At 36.0% G+C, this 16,358-nt stretch overlaps 1 protein-coding gene across 2 annotated transcripts in view; it reads right to left on the bottom strand.

Moving 5' to 3' along the window:
* Positions 1-3,294: 3,294 nt before the first annotated feature.
* Positions 3,295-16,358, bottom strand: part of Sycp2 (synaptonemal complex protein 2) — a 50,342-nt gene continuing 37,278 nt past the window's right edge. The window contains exons 31-43 of one of the 2 annotated variants that reach the window (XM_041641890.1): positions 15,866-16,036; positions 13,356-13,542; positions 11,607-11,812; positions 9,263-9,448; positions 8,431-8,521; positions 7,854-8,006; positions 7,265-7,374; positions 5,914-6,008; positions 5,713-5,812; positions 5,274-5,332; positions 5,067-5,148; positions 4,911-4,967; positions 3,295-3,386 (exon numbers count right to left, since the gene is read on the bottom strand). In XM_041641890.1, the coding sequence (XP_041497824.1) occupies positions 3,312-3,386; positions 4,911-4,967; positions 5,067-5,148; positions 5,274-5,332; positions 5,713-5,812; positions 5,914-6,008; positions 7,265-7,374; positions 7,854-8,006; positions 8,431-8,521; positions 9,263-9,448; positions 11,607-11,812; positions 13,356-13,542; positions 15,866-16,036 (1,572 nt within the window). In that variant the 3' untranslated portion in view covers positions 3,295-3,311. Of the gene's footprint in view, positions 3,387-4,910; positions 4,968-5,066; positions 5,149-5,273; positions 5,333-5,712; positions 5,813-5,913; positions 6,009-7,264; positions 7,392-7,853; positions 8,007-8,430; positions 8,522-9,262; positions 9,449-11,606; positions 11,813-13,355; positions 13,543-15,865; positions 16,037-16,358 lie in introns of both variants that reach the window. The other variant, XM_041641889.1, reaches the window with a different exon arrangement.

Raw genomic sequence — 16,358 nt, 5'->3', positions numbered from 1 at the left:
TGTATGCATGTGTCTATCTCAATCCTAAAACATTATATATATGTATATATATATGTATGTGCATGTATGTATATCTATAGTAGAATATATTATCTTAGGGTGTTTTACTTTTGTTTATGCTGTGTAACATTTATTTATGAAGTAAGGATGTGCTACTTCTGTTTATGTTGCATTTGTTTAACTCTGCAAAGCTGTGATTCATTGCCTGTCTAAAATAATTAATGGCCTAATAAAGAACTGAATGGCCAATAGCGAGGCAGGAACAAGGAGAGGTGGGGCTGGCAGGCAGAAAGTATGAATAGAAAAAACGAGGAAAAGAAGGAATAACAGGGACCAAGGAAAGGAGGACTTCAGCACCCAGCATTCACAGAGTAAGAGTGGAAGTAAAATATACAGAAATAAGAAAAGGGAAAAGTCCAGAAGCCATAGAAAGATGGGATAATTTAAGCTTGAAAAGCTGGCTAGAAATAAAGTTAAGGCTAAGCATTTATAAGTAAGAATAAGCCAGGCAACGGTGGCACACGCCTTTAATCCCAGCACTCCAGAGGCAGAGGCAGGCAGATCTTGTGAGTTCAAGGCCAACCTGGTCTACAGAATGAGTTCTAGGACAGGCACCAAAGCTATACAGAGAACCCCTGATGATGGCTGAGCAAAGTACTCATCTATAATAGAGTGTCATTAGGAGTTATTTTATTGCTGGTGTTCCTTCAGGAGAAAAGTAGCATTTTGTTTTGTGCCCAAGGGGTCTCTAGGCTGTCTATTCTCAGGATCTTGGTCACCCAAGCAGCACTGGGTATGGGTTTATCTTGTGCAGTGGGTCTTAAGTCAAATCAGATATTAGTTCTTTGCAGAAGCTTTGCGCCACCACTGCACCAGCACATCTAGCAGGTAGAACATTGTAAATCAAAGGGTTTGTGGCTCAGTTGGTGTTTATGTTTTTCTTTTTGTAGTGTGCACAGTATCTTCCAGTACCAAGAACACTAGCCCATAGGGGTCAATGTTCTAGGATAGGCACCAGGTTTAACTACTCTACATTCAATAAGTTCTATAGGTGTTTCCAGCAATAGGGCCTTGCCATCAGTTTTTAGAAAGCAACCTATAGTCTTGGCAATAGCCTGGGTTGTTTGAAGGTTCCCATGGAACCCATTAGGTCAAGAACTCCATTAAATGGAACCCATTCCTGGTACTGGAAGCTTCATTTGGTAAGAAGAGATGTTCAGTTGGGGCTCTTTGTCCTCTGTTATTTGGAGATTTCATTTAGATTGCCTTCATATATTATATATTTTAGGAAGCTTCTACTGTATTAGGTTTCCACACTATCCCTCAAGTGACCCTTAATTTTAGCTATCTCTACCTTGTCCTCTGTAGGCAGACTTTTCCCAGCTGCCAGTCCCAAGTATCCACACAGAGGTATATATTAATTACGGATTCTCAGCCAATAGCTCGAGCTTATTACTAGCTAACTCTTACATTTAAATTAACCCATATTCTCACCTATGCTTTACCATGTAGCTTGGTACCTTTTCTCAGCATGGCATGCCCATCTTGTTTCTCTCTGCGCCTACTGGTGACTCTTCTGACTCCACCCTCCTTCATCACCACCATCCTTAGTTTGGTTGTCCTGCCTATACTTCCTGACTGGCTATTGGCCAGTCAGCTTACTTATTAAACCAATTTGGGTGACAAATCATTAAAAGTGTACAAAAGGATTATTCCACAGAAACTATTGATGTTAAAAAGTGTTCCATTAGTGTGACAGCCTACTTTACTAAATTCCTTTTTTCCCCTAATTTTCAAGACAGGGTTTCTCGGGCTGGAGAGATGGCTCAGAGGTTAGGAGAACTGACTGCTGTTCCAGAGGTCCTGAGTTCAATTCCCAGCAACCACATGATGGCTCACACCCATCTATAATGAGATCTGGTGCCCAGAACACTATATACATAATAAATAAAAAAAAAAGACAGGGTTTCTCTGTAGCTTTTTTTGGTTTCTGTGCTGGCCTCGAACTCACAGAGATTCACCTGCCTCTGCCTCCCGAGTGCTGGGATTAAAGGCGTGCGCCACCACTGCCCAGCTACTAAATTTCTTTTTAATATTTTTTTGGTGTCATAGTGTATATTAAAGTTCAAAACAGGACATATAACCATTGATCTCACTCAAAACTTCTGGTTCATGAAAAAAGTGAATTATTTTCTTCTAGGAATTATTTTAGAATAATCTAAAGGATAACTTTCACTTAATGTGCTTAAAAATGCACAACAATTTGAAAAATACTAAAACTAACCATTACAAATATACCATCTAAAGGCTAGATGGTTGGGGCACATGCCTTTAATCTTAGCAGGCAGAACTGAATTTGAAGTTAATCCTGGTCTACACATACCCTCAAAAATAAAACTAGAGCAACAAAATATTAACCTTAGCAAGTCTTTGCTATACAAACAACTAAGCAAGGAGCTAATGAAATGTAAATATTTCTTGCTCTTGAAATAGAAATTCCATCACTTTCTTCATAAATCTTAAAATCTTAGCAGATTGTCAACTGAAAACACTGAGTGTATTTTGTACTTAAGAAGCCACTTTACCATTATAACATTGAATAATGGTATTGTTCAGATACTCTATACCACCTTGAAATAGACAAAGGAGAACAAAGCTACTTAGTATTATCCTTCAACTGACTGAAGGCGACTTGTAATTTATGGTTCATAAAATAGAATAGTGATGATAAAGTAATTATATACTGACTCAAATGAAGTGAGCATTTATTTCAAAAATAATCTAACAACATTAAATGAATACTAGGAGTTTAGAACGCATTGGCAAAGCATCCTGCTTGAGATAAAATGTTTATGAAATAGCTACAATTTTAGGTCTTTAGTACATTTTTAGTACACTGGAACTATAAATATCTCAAAGTATAAATGTACTAAAAAGTACACATTTTAAAGCAGAAACTCCCCCCTTTCAAAGGGTGGCTAATATTTTACTACTTGTATATTTCAAACCATTATGCAAATTTCATTATATCTATTACAAACTGTATCAATTAAAAATACACTTTAGTTTCACAGATAAAAGTAGTGTAAATATGACCCAAAGTGAGCCAGTCCTTTTACTGTTTGTCCACAGTACACAAAAGTTGCACTGGAGTCACGTTCTTTTCATCTCTAAAAAATGTTTTAGTCTGAAGGTTCCTGCCCATAAACATACAGCTGCTTGGATGGTGCACATTTGCAAGGCTACTTACTTTTTTCCACTTATATAAAAAAACTAATAATCAGATAAAATGTGTTGATAGCAGCCAGATTTCATACATCATTTTCTTCATGAACCTTGAAAAACGACCACAGTCCTCTGCGTATGTTGAGAAGTTCCTCTTCATGCTGTGACCAGAGGGAAAAACAACTATTTGCATAAAGACACATCAGTGTTCATTCCACCCAGTCCCTTAGGGTGTACATGGAGGTACCTAGAGGATCCTCCCATCACTAGCAATATTCAAGATAATGGAGAAAAGACTTGCAATCTTTTAAATCTTCACCTAAAAATGTAAAGGAAGAGTAAAAAAAAAAATCTAGCTGGGCAGTGGTGGTGCACACCTTTAATCTCAGTACTTGGGAGTCAGAGGCAGGTGGATTTCCTTGAGTTCAAGGCCAGCCTGGTCTACAGAGCAAGTTTCAGGACAGCCAGGCTACTACACAGAGAAACCCTGTTTGGATGGAGGAAGGCCATTGGCTAATAAAGGCACTGCCCTGGCCCATTTTATTGGTTAGAGGATAGGTGGGAGGAGTAAACAGAACAGAACGCTGGGAGGAAGAGGAAGTGAGGTCAGAGACTCCACAGCTCTGCTCTCCGGAGCAGACGCCTCAGCAGAGACGCCATGCCCTGCTCCCTGGCAGACACACGTGATGAAGCTCGGACCCAGGATGGACTAGGCTAGAATCTCCCCGGTAAACGCACCTTGGGGTGCTACACACAGATGATTAGGAATGGGCTAAATTAATATGTGAGAATTAGCCTAGAAGAGAATGGGCCAAGCAGTGATTAAAAGAATACAGTTTGTGTGTTGTTATTTTGGAGCATAAGCTAGCCATGTGGGCGGCCGGGTGTGGGGGACGCAGCCCTGCCGCCCCATATTACTACACTGTTTGGAAAAAAACAAAACAAAACAAAAATAAAAGCAACAAATAAAAAGCCCCTAGAGAAGACTTTTTTCAATGAGGATCAACTTGGCAGCTTGTTTGCTCAAGTTGTATGAGCCTGGCTAAAGCGTCACAGTCCCTGTACTGCATGCCATTAAAATCTCAAGTACTTTAATACTTTATTGATAAAGGTCACTATTATTATGCACTTAAACTCTGAGAAAACCTTAAATTTGTCCATGTAAAGCAAAGACACGAGTCTCTGTGGCGTGTACTTCATCCTAGAATGTGGCTGCTAGTCTACGTTTAAGCAAGTCAATGAAGAGCCATTGCTTACTTATGCAGGTGACAATTCTTCCACTCAGCAGTCTGGGTGCTTGGTCTTGGTTAAAGCACACAGTGGATATAGCAGTACAAACAAGTCATTTCTTCACCTAGCTTTACATTTGCAAATCACTGTCTCTTTCCTCATCCATCCCTCAATCTACTTTAACAAGGTTCCCATAATTTTAAAACAACAACAACAACAACAACAACAAAAACCCTAAAAGTCACCAGCTTAAACCTGTCTTCTCCAAACACCCACAAAAAGATAAAAAGTAAACAAGTGTGGTGGTCCATGGCTATAACCTGAGCATTCTAGAGGTTTAGGTGGGAGGATCACAAGTTTAAGGCCAATCTGGATTCAAAAGCAAGAACCTGTTATAAAACAGAAGCACACAAAAGCCTGGTAATTACACGAGAGCATACACTCAACCCACTTACCATTTTCTTAAGTAGCTTATCTTGCAAAATTTGCATGTTTGCTTTCATCAAACGCATCTGCAAACAACATTTCTCTCATGAAATTTATCAGATTTTCACAACAAAAAGTTAGACTATCCAACATCAAGGTTACATATTAAGTACATAAATTTATACCTCAGATATAAAAATATTATCTTCATAAACAGAGTTAGAGACAAGAAAACTATTATCCAGTGAAGTTTTCAAAACACGAAGCCTAAAAAATAAAATGAGAATAAACTTTTTACATATCAGTTCACAGTCCACTGCTATAGTGCAGTGTATATTGTGTTTCATCTACAATATCTTACAGATTCTATTCATTAAGAAAAGTATACTAACCTCTCCTTCTCGCTTCGAAGATATGTCTTCATCTTCTGAACTAATTTTTCCTCGACATCCTAAGTTTTAGGGTACAATAAATCTCTTGTATTTTAACATGATTAAAACCTGAATTATAATTAATGTATTTCTACTAGTCTAAATTTAAGCAAAAACTGGTTATAGGCTAAGAATACTGTATTTAGAATACTGTATTTAGCATATATTCTTTCATATTACAAGTATTAGAAATAAAATCTCTCAAATGTCTCCCACATTATCAAAAATCATCATTATAAACTAGTTGGAAATTTCTGAGTTCGGATGCAGCTGATAGAAGATAGAGTTATGTTTTAAATAATAACCTGCAGCAGTCTTCCAAACTGGTGAATCAACAATTTTAAAGAGCTATATTTAGCCTTTAAACATTGAGAAATGTTTAATTTTAAGAAACACAAACCACAAGTTCCTTCTCCAAGTCTCGTAAAGTCTCTGAGTCTTTTCCAACTTTCTCCATCTCATTTATGAGAATGACTTTGAATTTCTCCAAACTTTCATTCCTATTAAAAAGGAATAAAATGAGATTGTTGCAGCACCACAGGGCCCACAGCTCATAAGCACACAGTATGCATGGCTCACCAAACAGATGTGTGGTACAGACCTGCGTCCTCGAGCTTGAGAGGTCACTGTCATTAGATGTTGTTGAGTCAATTTTAATGTCTTTGTAGTAAAGTCATCCATGATTCTATGTTGGGTCTGAAAGATACTTTTAACTTAAAATGTCTTTATAGAAATAACAAGCTAACCAAGACTGTTGTATGAAAAAGTCTTCCCATAACACCTAAGAAAAACTTAGAAAATTAAAAATGTAATTATTTAAATCAACTTTTTTATAATGAACTCAGCAGTATTTACTTGTGTTGGTCAGGATTTGAATAGAGTTCAATTTTCTATTGTTTTTAGGAATACTATTTTTATAAACACTATAAATATGTACTAATATATAAACTGGAACTAATTATAGTTTTCTTCAAGAGCACAGCTTAATAGAATTTACCATTTTTCACAAAACACATTTTCACCTACTGCAGTCATATAACAGTTTGTAAAATTAGAGATTCTCTTGACTTTTGAAAATATGAAGATTTTAAGAAATTTCAGATCTTATCTTTGGATAAAAGGAAAGGCAATCAAGAGATGAGGTTCGTGTCATACTAACTATACTTACTGTTTAAAGGAGGGAATGAACTAATTACCAATCCAAATAAAGACATGAGAATGTGCTTTTCTACCTATTAGTAATAGTAAACACTGTTTTTAGGATGTACTCTGTGTATAGACATCCACTGAATTCTCAGAAACTAAGGACACAGTAGAGACAATGGTGGAAGAAAGCTGGAGTATAAGACACTATATTATGTGCTAGTCTCCACCAATAATAGCCTCTGTGAGATCAAAATGTCTAAAGACGGAAATGAGGAGAAAACTACGTGCCAAGGGCTTACCATGCAAGCATAAAGACCCTAGTTCAGATCCCCAGCACCAACATAAAAAGCCAGGTGCAGGGGCACATACTTGTAAAGCCAACTCTGGGGAGGTAGAAACAGGCTATCTGGGGCTTGCTGGTCAATCAATACAATATAGCTCAATAAATAAACTATCTTCATTGAGAGATAACGTCTCACAAAAAGACTGTGGAGAACAACTGCAGACACCTAAGAAAGACCTCTAACCTCCACAAGCACATGTGTGTGCATGCACACCTCACACACATACAGAACAAAATGTAAAAATGCAAAGAAAAATTTAACAGATGAATTAGAAATATATATATGGTAGAAAGATGTTAGAAGGAATGAGAGGTGCCTTTTATCTGATAATCCAAATTATATGCAAAGTCAGCTTCATAAATGGGTGTTTTGTTGACTAAGGATCAGACAAGCCATCCATCATCTACCAGAAACTTGGAGTGCATTATCATGGTATTGTGTATAACTTATGAGGTAACTCACATCAGTTTTCCTCTTATAGTCTGAGCTGATGTTATCATATAACATTTCAGCACCTAGAAACTCCTGTTGCCAGTCCTCAGGAATAGAAAAATCTGGTGTCGATAATGAAGCTGTAATTTCAGACATTAAAATAAAAACAATGAGTTAATATTAAAATATGTATTACCACAAAATTTATCATTGTCCTCAGACTGAGAACAAAAAAAATCTATGTTTAAATCCAACAGAGGATTTTTTATTATTAAAAAATGAAATTGTCACAGAACCCTTTTATAGGGTTTCTGAGGCACAAAAAACAAATATTTTTTACTTTTAAATCTGATCCATTAATAAGAAAGAAGCATCAGCAAAGTATTTTAGTGACACACATCAAGTAGCTCAGATTTCAGTAAAATGAAAATTTAAGACATGATATAATGATGGGGAAATCTGTTTGAAGATCATGCTACACCTTTAATATAAAGTCATTTTTGTGATAAAAGTCCATATCCATCTTGGACTCACACAAAGTTGTTTGTACAAAGAGTTGTGTTTAAGTCAAATTCCAGGAAGCTGTCCAGAAGTTTTGACAGGATTTTGATCTGCTTACTTTTGTAAATGTGATGATCTGAATCTTCCCTTTGACAAAGTCTTTTGGAGAGTAATTGTTCTCTCTCTTCTGCCTCTTCCACTTCTGCTTCATTGGAATTACTTAGATCATGTTCTAGGAACATTTGCCGTTTGTGACATCGTTGACTAGGACCTCAAGAAACCATTAAAAATAATAGTGCTATAATTCTGCTTCAATACATCTACCACTTTATTGCTCTAAATTAAAAAGGTTTTAAACAACTATGTTAAAGTATACTTTATACTTTTTATTTCTGACAACAATGATGTGACTTGAAATGTAGAACTCATTTAGGTATAAATCCAAAGTAATTAGTAATGACTTTGAAGGCAAGGCTGTGACTAGAAAGACAGCTAAACAGTTGGGAGCACTTGCTGCCCTCGCAAGGACTCAAGGCTCAGTTTCCAGCATCTGTGCAGTTGCTCGAAACTGACTAACTCCAGCTCCAAATACCTGGCCTCCACAAACACTGCATGCACATGGAGCATATATGTACATGCAGGCAACATAAAATTTTTAAAGAAAATCTTTAAAAAGCAAGACTATGCCTACAAACCTGATACATGAGTATTGTCACTGGGCATATCCCACCATATTTTCTCTACTCTTTCACTAGAACATGATAATGGAGATGCGGCAAGGCTTTCCTAAAATAAATATTAGAAATTAGAAGAAAAGTAGTATAAACACTTGTATTTATCTTTGACTATTCTTTATCATCTTTATGAAACTCCCAAGCCAACAGATTTCAAATGCTGTCCAATTCTTTCTCATATCATTGTCTTTAAGTCATCTTTAAGATTGCTGCAAATGAATCTAGATATTAGATTAGCATCAATTTTAGGCTAATATAGTTTTTAACCTGATAAATTTGCAAATTTCTTATTTTCAATTTCACCATGTTGTTATTGTCTTTGAGTTAGAAAATAGGGAGCTACAGAAAAATTTTCTTATAAAGTGACTTTAACCTTTAAACTTGTGCTTTACTATTTGAACACAGTTTTTTAAAAAAAGCAATTTTACTTAGATTACCATTCTTTCTTTAATACATGTACTCTTCTAGGCACTTATGGTTAGCTTAAATCCTAAGCCCCACCCCAAAATACAACACTTTATTTTCATCTTCTATAGTATACAATTGTTAAATATTTTTACTTATCAACCAGTTGAGTTTTCTGCTTACAAGAAGTTCAGAAAACCGAATTTCTATATAATCATGAAGGCAGAAATTTTATAAATACGTAAACTCAGAGATTTAGCCCCTATATCCTTATTATTTTAAAGACTTTCCTTTTAAACTTTATATGACTAAATCATTCTATCACAGAGAAAAATAACTTGGTAGCATGATTCCCACTGAATACTAGCAATTTGAATTAGCATATTACCTCTCTCTTGCTTTGTATATGGTTTTCACGACTCTCTGGAGATTCAGTTTCCATAAAATGTTTCTCTGAGTTATTACTGCTTACATCTGAATAGCTGTTATAATGTAGGGTTCTTTGATTGTCTATCATTGAATTTGTATTTTTTCTATTCAAAACAGAATTATTCTTGGTAGTTGTGTTTCTGGGCTATGAATGAATGGTACATAGAAACACAAAGATAATTAGATAAATACTTAAAAACAGAAAAAAGTAAGAAACAATTTAAAATTTTAGAGAATTAAATCAATGCTAAAATTCATAATCCACTTAAATAGAACATTAATTAGCTCAACGACAAGTATCTAGCAAGTCCAATGAGCAAAGATGCCTAATGTATGGTTCTATACTTCACAGGTCAAGTCACTTTAACAAGAAAAGGAGGAGCATGAAAGTCCAAGAATTCGTCATAAAATACAAAAGTTATAATACTTTATATAATCATCTATAAAGAAAATCAATGACAACCTGGGAAATTATAGAATTCAGCAAGATCACTCAAAATTTAAAAAATTAAATTATTTTATACAATAGTAAAAGCCTATTACTTATTGGCTTTTTTTTAAGATAAATACAAATCAAAAACCTTTAAAACTCCAGAAATGTAAAGTGTAGGTTTGTGTGTGAAAACACTCAGGCAAATGTAAAACTAAGCAGTGTTGTATTAGTATAAGACAGTGACTAATAGCTAGACTCATGTGACCAACAAGACTAAGGCTGAGTTAATGTAAACATTAGATGTGGAAAACTTCCACTGTTCACAGGAAATACTAGAGAGGCTGAAACCTAAAAGTTTAAATAAAAAAGTAACATTTTTACAATAAAGGAAAATACTTTAAGATATTTCAATCTTTCCGCCTTCACCCCTTGAGAGCTAGGACTACAGGTATGTATCAGACATTTCTGCTTGAGTCTTACACATTCTGAAAGATCAGAAATTTTATTTCATAGTTTGCCAGACTAGAGTTCTGGATTCTAACAAGTGAAAGGTACAATGCCTTTACCAGATACAGAAGTTACATTCAAGCCTATAGTAAGAACTCCTGTAAAGGCTGGGTTTGGTGATGCAGTCTTTAATCCCAGCATTTGGGAGGTAGAGGCAGGTGAATCTAAGTTTGAGGCCAGCCTGGTCTACATAGTGACTTTCAAAGCTACATAGCAGGACCCTCTCTCAAACCCTCCCCCCGAAAAAAGAATTTCCTGTAAACTTTAAGATAAATCAACACTTCCATTTTACAAATCAGAAAACATAAATGGGACTAAAGATGTAGCTTGGTGAAGAATGTTTATCGAGTACGTATAAAGTACTAGATTCAACCCCTACTAACACAAAAAACCAAAAATGAATTCACAGAATGCTAAAAGGAAAGTCCTCATTAATACAGTCGACCATAAAACTCCAAAGATAGTCTAAACTTCATATGCACCAGGCGAGTAAAAGCAGAAACCTGAGGTAGAACTCAGCACAAACTATGGAAAAGGGTCAGTTACTGCCTAACTTTCCAGCAAGTTAGTATGTAGCAAACTAAAATTCCATAGAGCATAGAAAACATCACAGAAGGTAATAGAAGCAGTTAGAATTACCTAGATGTAGACAGGCACTTGGAAAATGACAAGTGAAGGATTTAAAGAATGCAAAAAGACAGATGACAGGATCTAATAGGGCACTAAGTTGGTATGTTGCCATCTGTAGAAAAATGAGACTTGCAAAGGGGCTTGGAGGGCTAATGAGGTAAGTCAGAGTCTAAACCTCCTACATCTGTTTAAAAACATAGCACTACTCTGAACTGTTTGACATACTGACAGTTTAAGCTAAGATTTTGTTTGCAAAATACGCCCCCCACCCCCCGTAAAGACTACTGGCTTAAAATAAAAGGGCTTTAAAGCCATCTAGAAAAAAAATCAGCTAAAAGTGATAGGCCAGATGGCTCAATACACCAGCAATTTTCGATATCTGACACAGGTATGTTAATAACCACTGCACTTTAAGTGCTGGTACTTTATCTAGGTCCCATGCACCTAGACAAGTGCTCTCAGTATACCTCCAAGCCCTAAATAGTCATTAACACCATTTTATTATGAGCAATGGTTAGTACCTATGAGTTTTAAACTCCTTATATAACTAAGCACTTGAACAATACGGTTTTCAACTATATTCTTTTTAGTTTTGTCAATTTGTGATTCCAATAACAAAAACTTATTAAAGGTTAAAACACCGAACAAACATATAATACATATTTGATGAATATTATAGGCAAATGGCTAACTATTTTCAGATGCATATGATAAAAGAAAATTATATTCTTACCAAAGAAGGCAGTCCTGGAACAGGTGAGCTACTCTTTCTCACACATAGTGTACTGGTCTCACTGGTTCTGGGCGATTTTCTCTGACTTTCAACTTTATTGTTATCATTTAAGGATTCAGATGATGCAGTTTTTGGATAAGGTGAAAAAGATTTTGTGATGTAGTCATAATCTTCAGTAAGATCCCTTTCTGTTATTTTCTCTATACCTAGATTCCCCCAAAACACAAACATACAGTATTACTGTTAAAAATAGAGTATTATTTCATTCTTGCTCTTGAAAGGGCATGATAGAATAATTTATCAAATGTTCAAAGATTAGGTGTATTTTTAAAAGATACACTTTCAATAATTTAAGACTAACTATGTTTTAAATAGTAAGACTTTGAACAATTCACAGTTGAAAATTTAAGGACCTTCAAAAAAATTTAAACTACACACACAGACACACACACATTGTATGAGATGACTTAACTGCTGCTTTAAATATTTTAAGATTATAGTAACTAACTGTTAAAGTTTTACAAAATCAGTTGGTCTAAACTGCTCACTGAAATACCAGGACAGTAAGGCTGGGGAGACAGCTCAATCAGAAAGTGCTTGCTGCATAACCACAAGAACCTGACTTCATCTCCTGAACCCACATTAAAAAACCAGGCATGGTGAAATATGCCTGTAATTCTAGAGCTTGGGAGTTGGATCTCTGGAGCTTAGTCAGTCAGCTAGCCAATTTATTCTATTTGATGAGCCCAGATACCAAGTGGACCCACTTAACTAAAAGTTTTGGGGGAAGATGGCTCCTTAGAAGTAACATTTCACATACATATAAGCACCAAAATAAAAAAAGGACGTTAAGTTTTAATGAAATCAATTCTCAGGTTTTTAGCTCAAATCAAGATATGTGCATTTGTCTTAGCTTATCTAATGAGACAATGATTCTGAGCACTGTGAAAATAAAAAGATTTTGTGTGCTTTAGGGAAACATACACATTAACATTTAACTTTTGGATTTAACTGAAATGATTCACATTTGGAACTGTTTTAAAATAGCCTGAGATTTTGTAATTGAAAGACATACGTAAGCCAACACTCTAAAGACTATGTATTTTCATTACCAATTATTTTTTTTAAATATTTATTTATTTATTATGTATACAATATTCTGTCTGTGTGTATGCCTTCAGGCCAGAAGAGGATACCAGACTCCATGACAGATGGTTGTGAGCCACCATGTGGTTGCTGGGACTTGAACTCAGGACCTTTGGAAGAGCAGGCAATGTTCTTAACCTCTGAGCCATCTCTCCAGCCCCCATTACCAATTATTTTTAAATAAAAGCAAACACTATTGTTTCTGAAGATAATCTACTGTGAGTTCACAGAATCACAGCATTTCTTATATTTTTTATCAAAGAATTGTATAAAGGATCCCATACAGTTCCTGCTATTAAATACTTAAAGTTTTAGAATTATGTTACATTTTTGCTTTTATAGCTTAAGAATATTAAATATTTCCACATTGAATCATTTGATATTTAACATCCTAACATGAAAACGTTGGATTCTATTTATGTTCTCAACTTGGCCAAAAAAAAAAAAACCCAATTATTAGCATTAGCTGATTTAAAATGAACTTTTAAACTACCTATCTCAAATAAATTTCACAAAACTAATCTTAGATTTTCATAGAGTTACAAAAGAAAATTGCTAACTATTCTTGCTAAGAAAATGCAAGGAAAATGAAGTAATACTGACATCTTGTCACTTCTACAGAAGATGGGCTCCCAGACACAGATGCAGAAGATAGGCAAAAACTGTCTTCTCTCCCATCTCTTAGCTCAGATGAAATTTTCTGTTTTTCTTTTGCCGTTTCTGTAGTGACAACTTCCTGTGGTTCCTTTGGCAGTTTCTTGGTCTGGGCTCTGGAATGGACAGTCTCCTCCTAAATGCACCAGCAACCTCAAATTATGGTCACATACATTTATACAACTGGGTATATGTTACACTACAGCACTGACTGACTTATTACTATGTAAGGCCATAACAAGAGCTTAGATGTTATTGGCAAATATATGTTCTAGGGCACTCTGAAAATATAATGACTGCACAGACTATGTATAGAATAATAGAATGCTGTGCAGGTTCAAAGCTGGTGACTGTATCCAGGATAGAGAAAACAGAACTCCAAGATTTCATTGTGCATGAGACACTAATAAGTCCATGAACCAAGATGGAGAAGGGGAGACATACACGAAATAAGACTGCGGAAAAGACCAAAGGTACTTGAGAAACTCAGGTCATCACTCAGTAACAACTGAGAATTTGTTTATAGCTCTGTGTAAGCAGAGGGCTCTTCTCTATCTTGCACCATCTCACTGGACCAGTTTCTCTCTGCCTACCTGGTCCCTGCAGCTGCTTATGAGATAACCACTCTGAGGCTTATTATCAGTTACAATTATTTGGCCAATAGCTTAGGCTTTTTATTGGCTCTCTTATTTAAATTAACTCATTCCTACTGATCTGTGTATCATCTCTACATGGCCGTGGCATAACCTCTGTTCTAGCATCTTTCTCCTTAGGCTGCTCTTGGCATCTCTCTCCAGTGGCTACAAGGCATCTCCTTAACTCCTTGAAAATTAGGATTTTTGTCATTGTTTTTTATTTTTAAGCATAGATAAGTTGAATGGCTTAGAAAGGCATATTTGATGGTGGGTATGTTAACATTAAAGCAAGAAATAAGACAAAAATAGCGATTCTTATCTGATCTAAAGGAACTATTTATCTCCAAATTCTGGGGGTAGAAAAAGCCAGCATTCCTCAGAAAGCCATTTCCGCTCTACCAAAGGAGCCAGTTTCTTCATCACTTGGGACAGAGACACAAATGGCTATCCATGGTATCAATTAGCATACCAAAGTACATGCTGGCCTCCAGTCTCCCTCAGTATTACAAGTATCTGTTATTTCAGCGTCCATGTTGGCATTCTGGATCCTCTCATCCCACCCCTTAACCCTAAACTTCTTCAGCTCAGAACCTCCCCTCCCCCATCCAGCTGTGTGTGTGCTTACTCAAGCTCTCTTCCTCTCCCCCCCCCCTCCTCTCAGTCCCTCTTCTGCTCCTCTTTTGATCTCCTTTGCCATCACACTTCTCTTTGTCTTCATCACCCCCTATACCTCCTTCTCAAGGCCAAGTCCATTCTGCTGCCTATGTTCAACTTAAGGCTTTCTTCTTCCTGCTCTGGACTCTTCCAGATGACTCTGGCTATACTTTCCCCTCACAGCTATAATAAAAACCTTACACTTAACCAAACCTTGGAACAGTCATGTCAGTTTATACAATTATGTTACAAGGTCTTTAAAATGTTCCAGGCAAGAGAGATCAGGAACACAAAAGGAAATGGTGGTTTAATGGGTTAAGATCAAACAAAGTGAGTCCCCATGGTGGTGCACAAACCTTTAATCCCATAATCCAAGCACTCAAGAGGCAGAAGCTGCCTGATCTCTATGAGTTCAAAGTCAGCCTGGTCTAAATAGTGAGTTCTACTGAGCTTCAGGACAGCTAAGGCTGTTACACATAGAAACTGTTTCCCCAAAAGGAAATACCAAAGCAAACAAACTAATCAACAGTGTAGTAGTTAGTCAAAGATCTATCTTTACCAATAAGCTCTCTGGGTTCAAATTCTGTCTCTATCACTTCCTAACATGAATTTCTCTAAGATGATAATATTCACAATAATGAACCACCTACATATTATGGTGTAGGAGTTCCTTCTATTTGTGTGTTGCTTGCATTGGTTAATGAATAAAAAACTGCCATGGCCTAGCTTATAGGGCAGAATTTAGGTAGGCAGGGAAGACAGAACTGAATGCTGGGAGGAAGAAAGGCAGAGTCAGGAGAAAGATGCCATGGATCTGTGGGAGACAGACGCTGAGAATTTTCCCCGGTAAGCCACTGCCATGTGGTTATACACAGATTAATAGAAATGGGTTAAATTAAGATTTAAGAATTAGCCAATAAGAAACTGGTGCCAATGGGCCAAGCAGTGATTTAATTAATACAGTTTCTGTGTAGTTATTTCAGGGCTAAGCTAGCTGGGCGGCCGATATGAACAAGCGGGCCCTCTTCCTGTTACAATATTAGATTTTAAGATAAATCTGTAAGACTAGCAATGGGTCTGCTGTAAGTAGTACTATATGCATACATAAAAAATTTAGTAGGTTAAGAAAATTAAATTTAGAGATTATCAATTTTAATTATATTGATTTACCTTTGTCAGCAGTTTATCTTTAAGTATATATGAAAATTCTTTTTCACTCTCTGATTCTGAAGTTGAGAGATCTTTATAATTTTTTTTTGTTTTTGTTGCCCTTCGTGGAAGTCTGGTTCTCTGATCTACAACTATTTCATCATCCTTTTTGGTAATGTTTTTATTGCGTGCCTTTAGGAGAATATTTCATGAATATTATAATATCAGTAATAGAGGTATCAGAAATATAAGCTATTTGTGATAAAAATGCAACATTGGCAGCTACACACAAAATATATGTAGGAATGAAATGATTCTTGATTGAAAAAACTACCATTCTTGTCATCTATCATTGTTTTATTTCAACCATGCAATCTCTAAGAGAAATACTTTCCAAAGTTACACACACACACACACACACACACACACACGTATGTACGTACGTGAGGGAGTATACCCAGTAAAGTACTTGCTGCATAAACACAGAGACCTGAGTTCAAATATTCAGAAAAAA

The sequence above is a fragment of the Microtus oregoni genome, unplaced genomic scaffold (genome assembly GCF_018167655.1).
Source record: "Microtus oregoni isolate MIOR12 unplaced genomic scaffold, Mior012 000071F_ref0000514, whole genome shotgun sequence".
NCBI classification, from domain to species: Eukaryota; Metazoa; Chordata; class Mammalia; order Rodentia; family Cricetidae; genus Microtus; species Microtus oregoni.
This window is presented reverse-complemented; position numbering and strand designations above follow the sequence as displayed.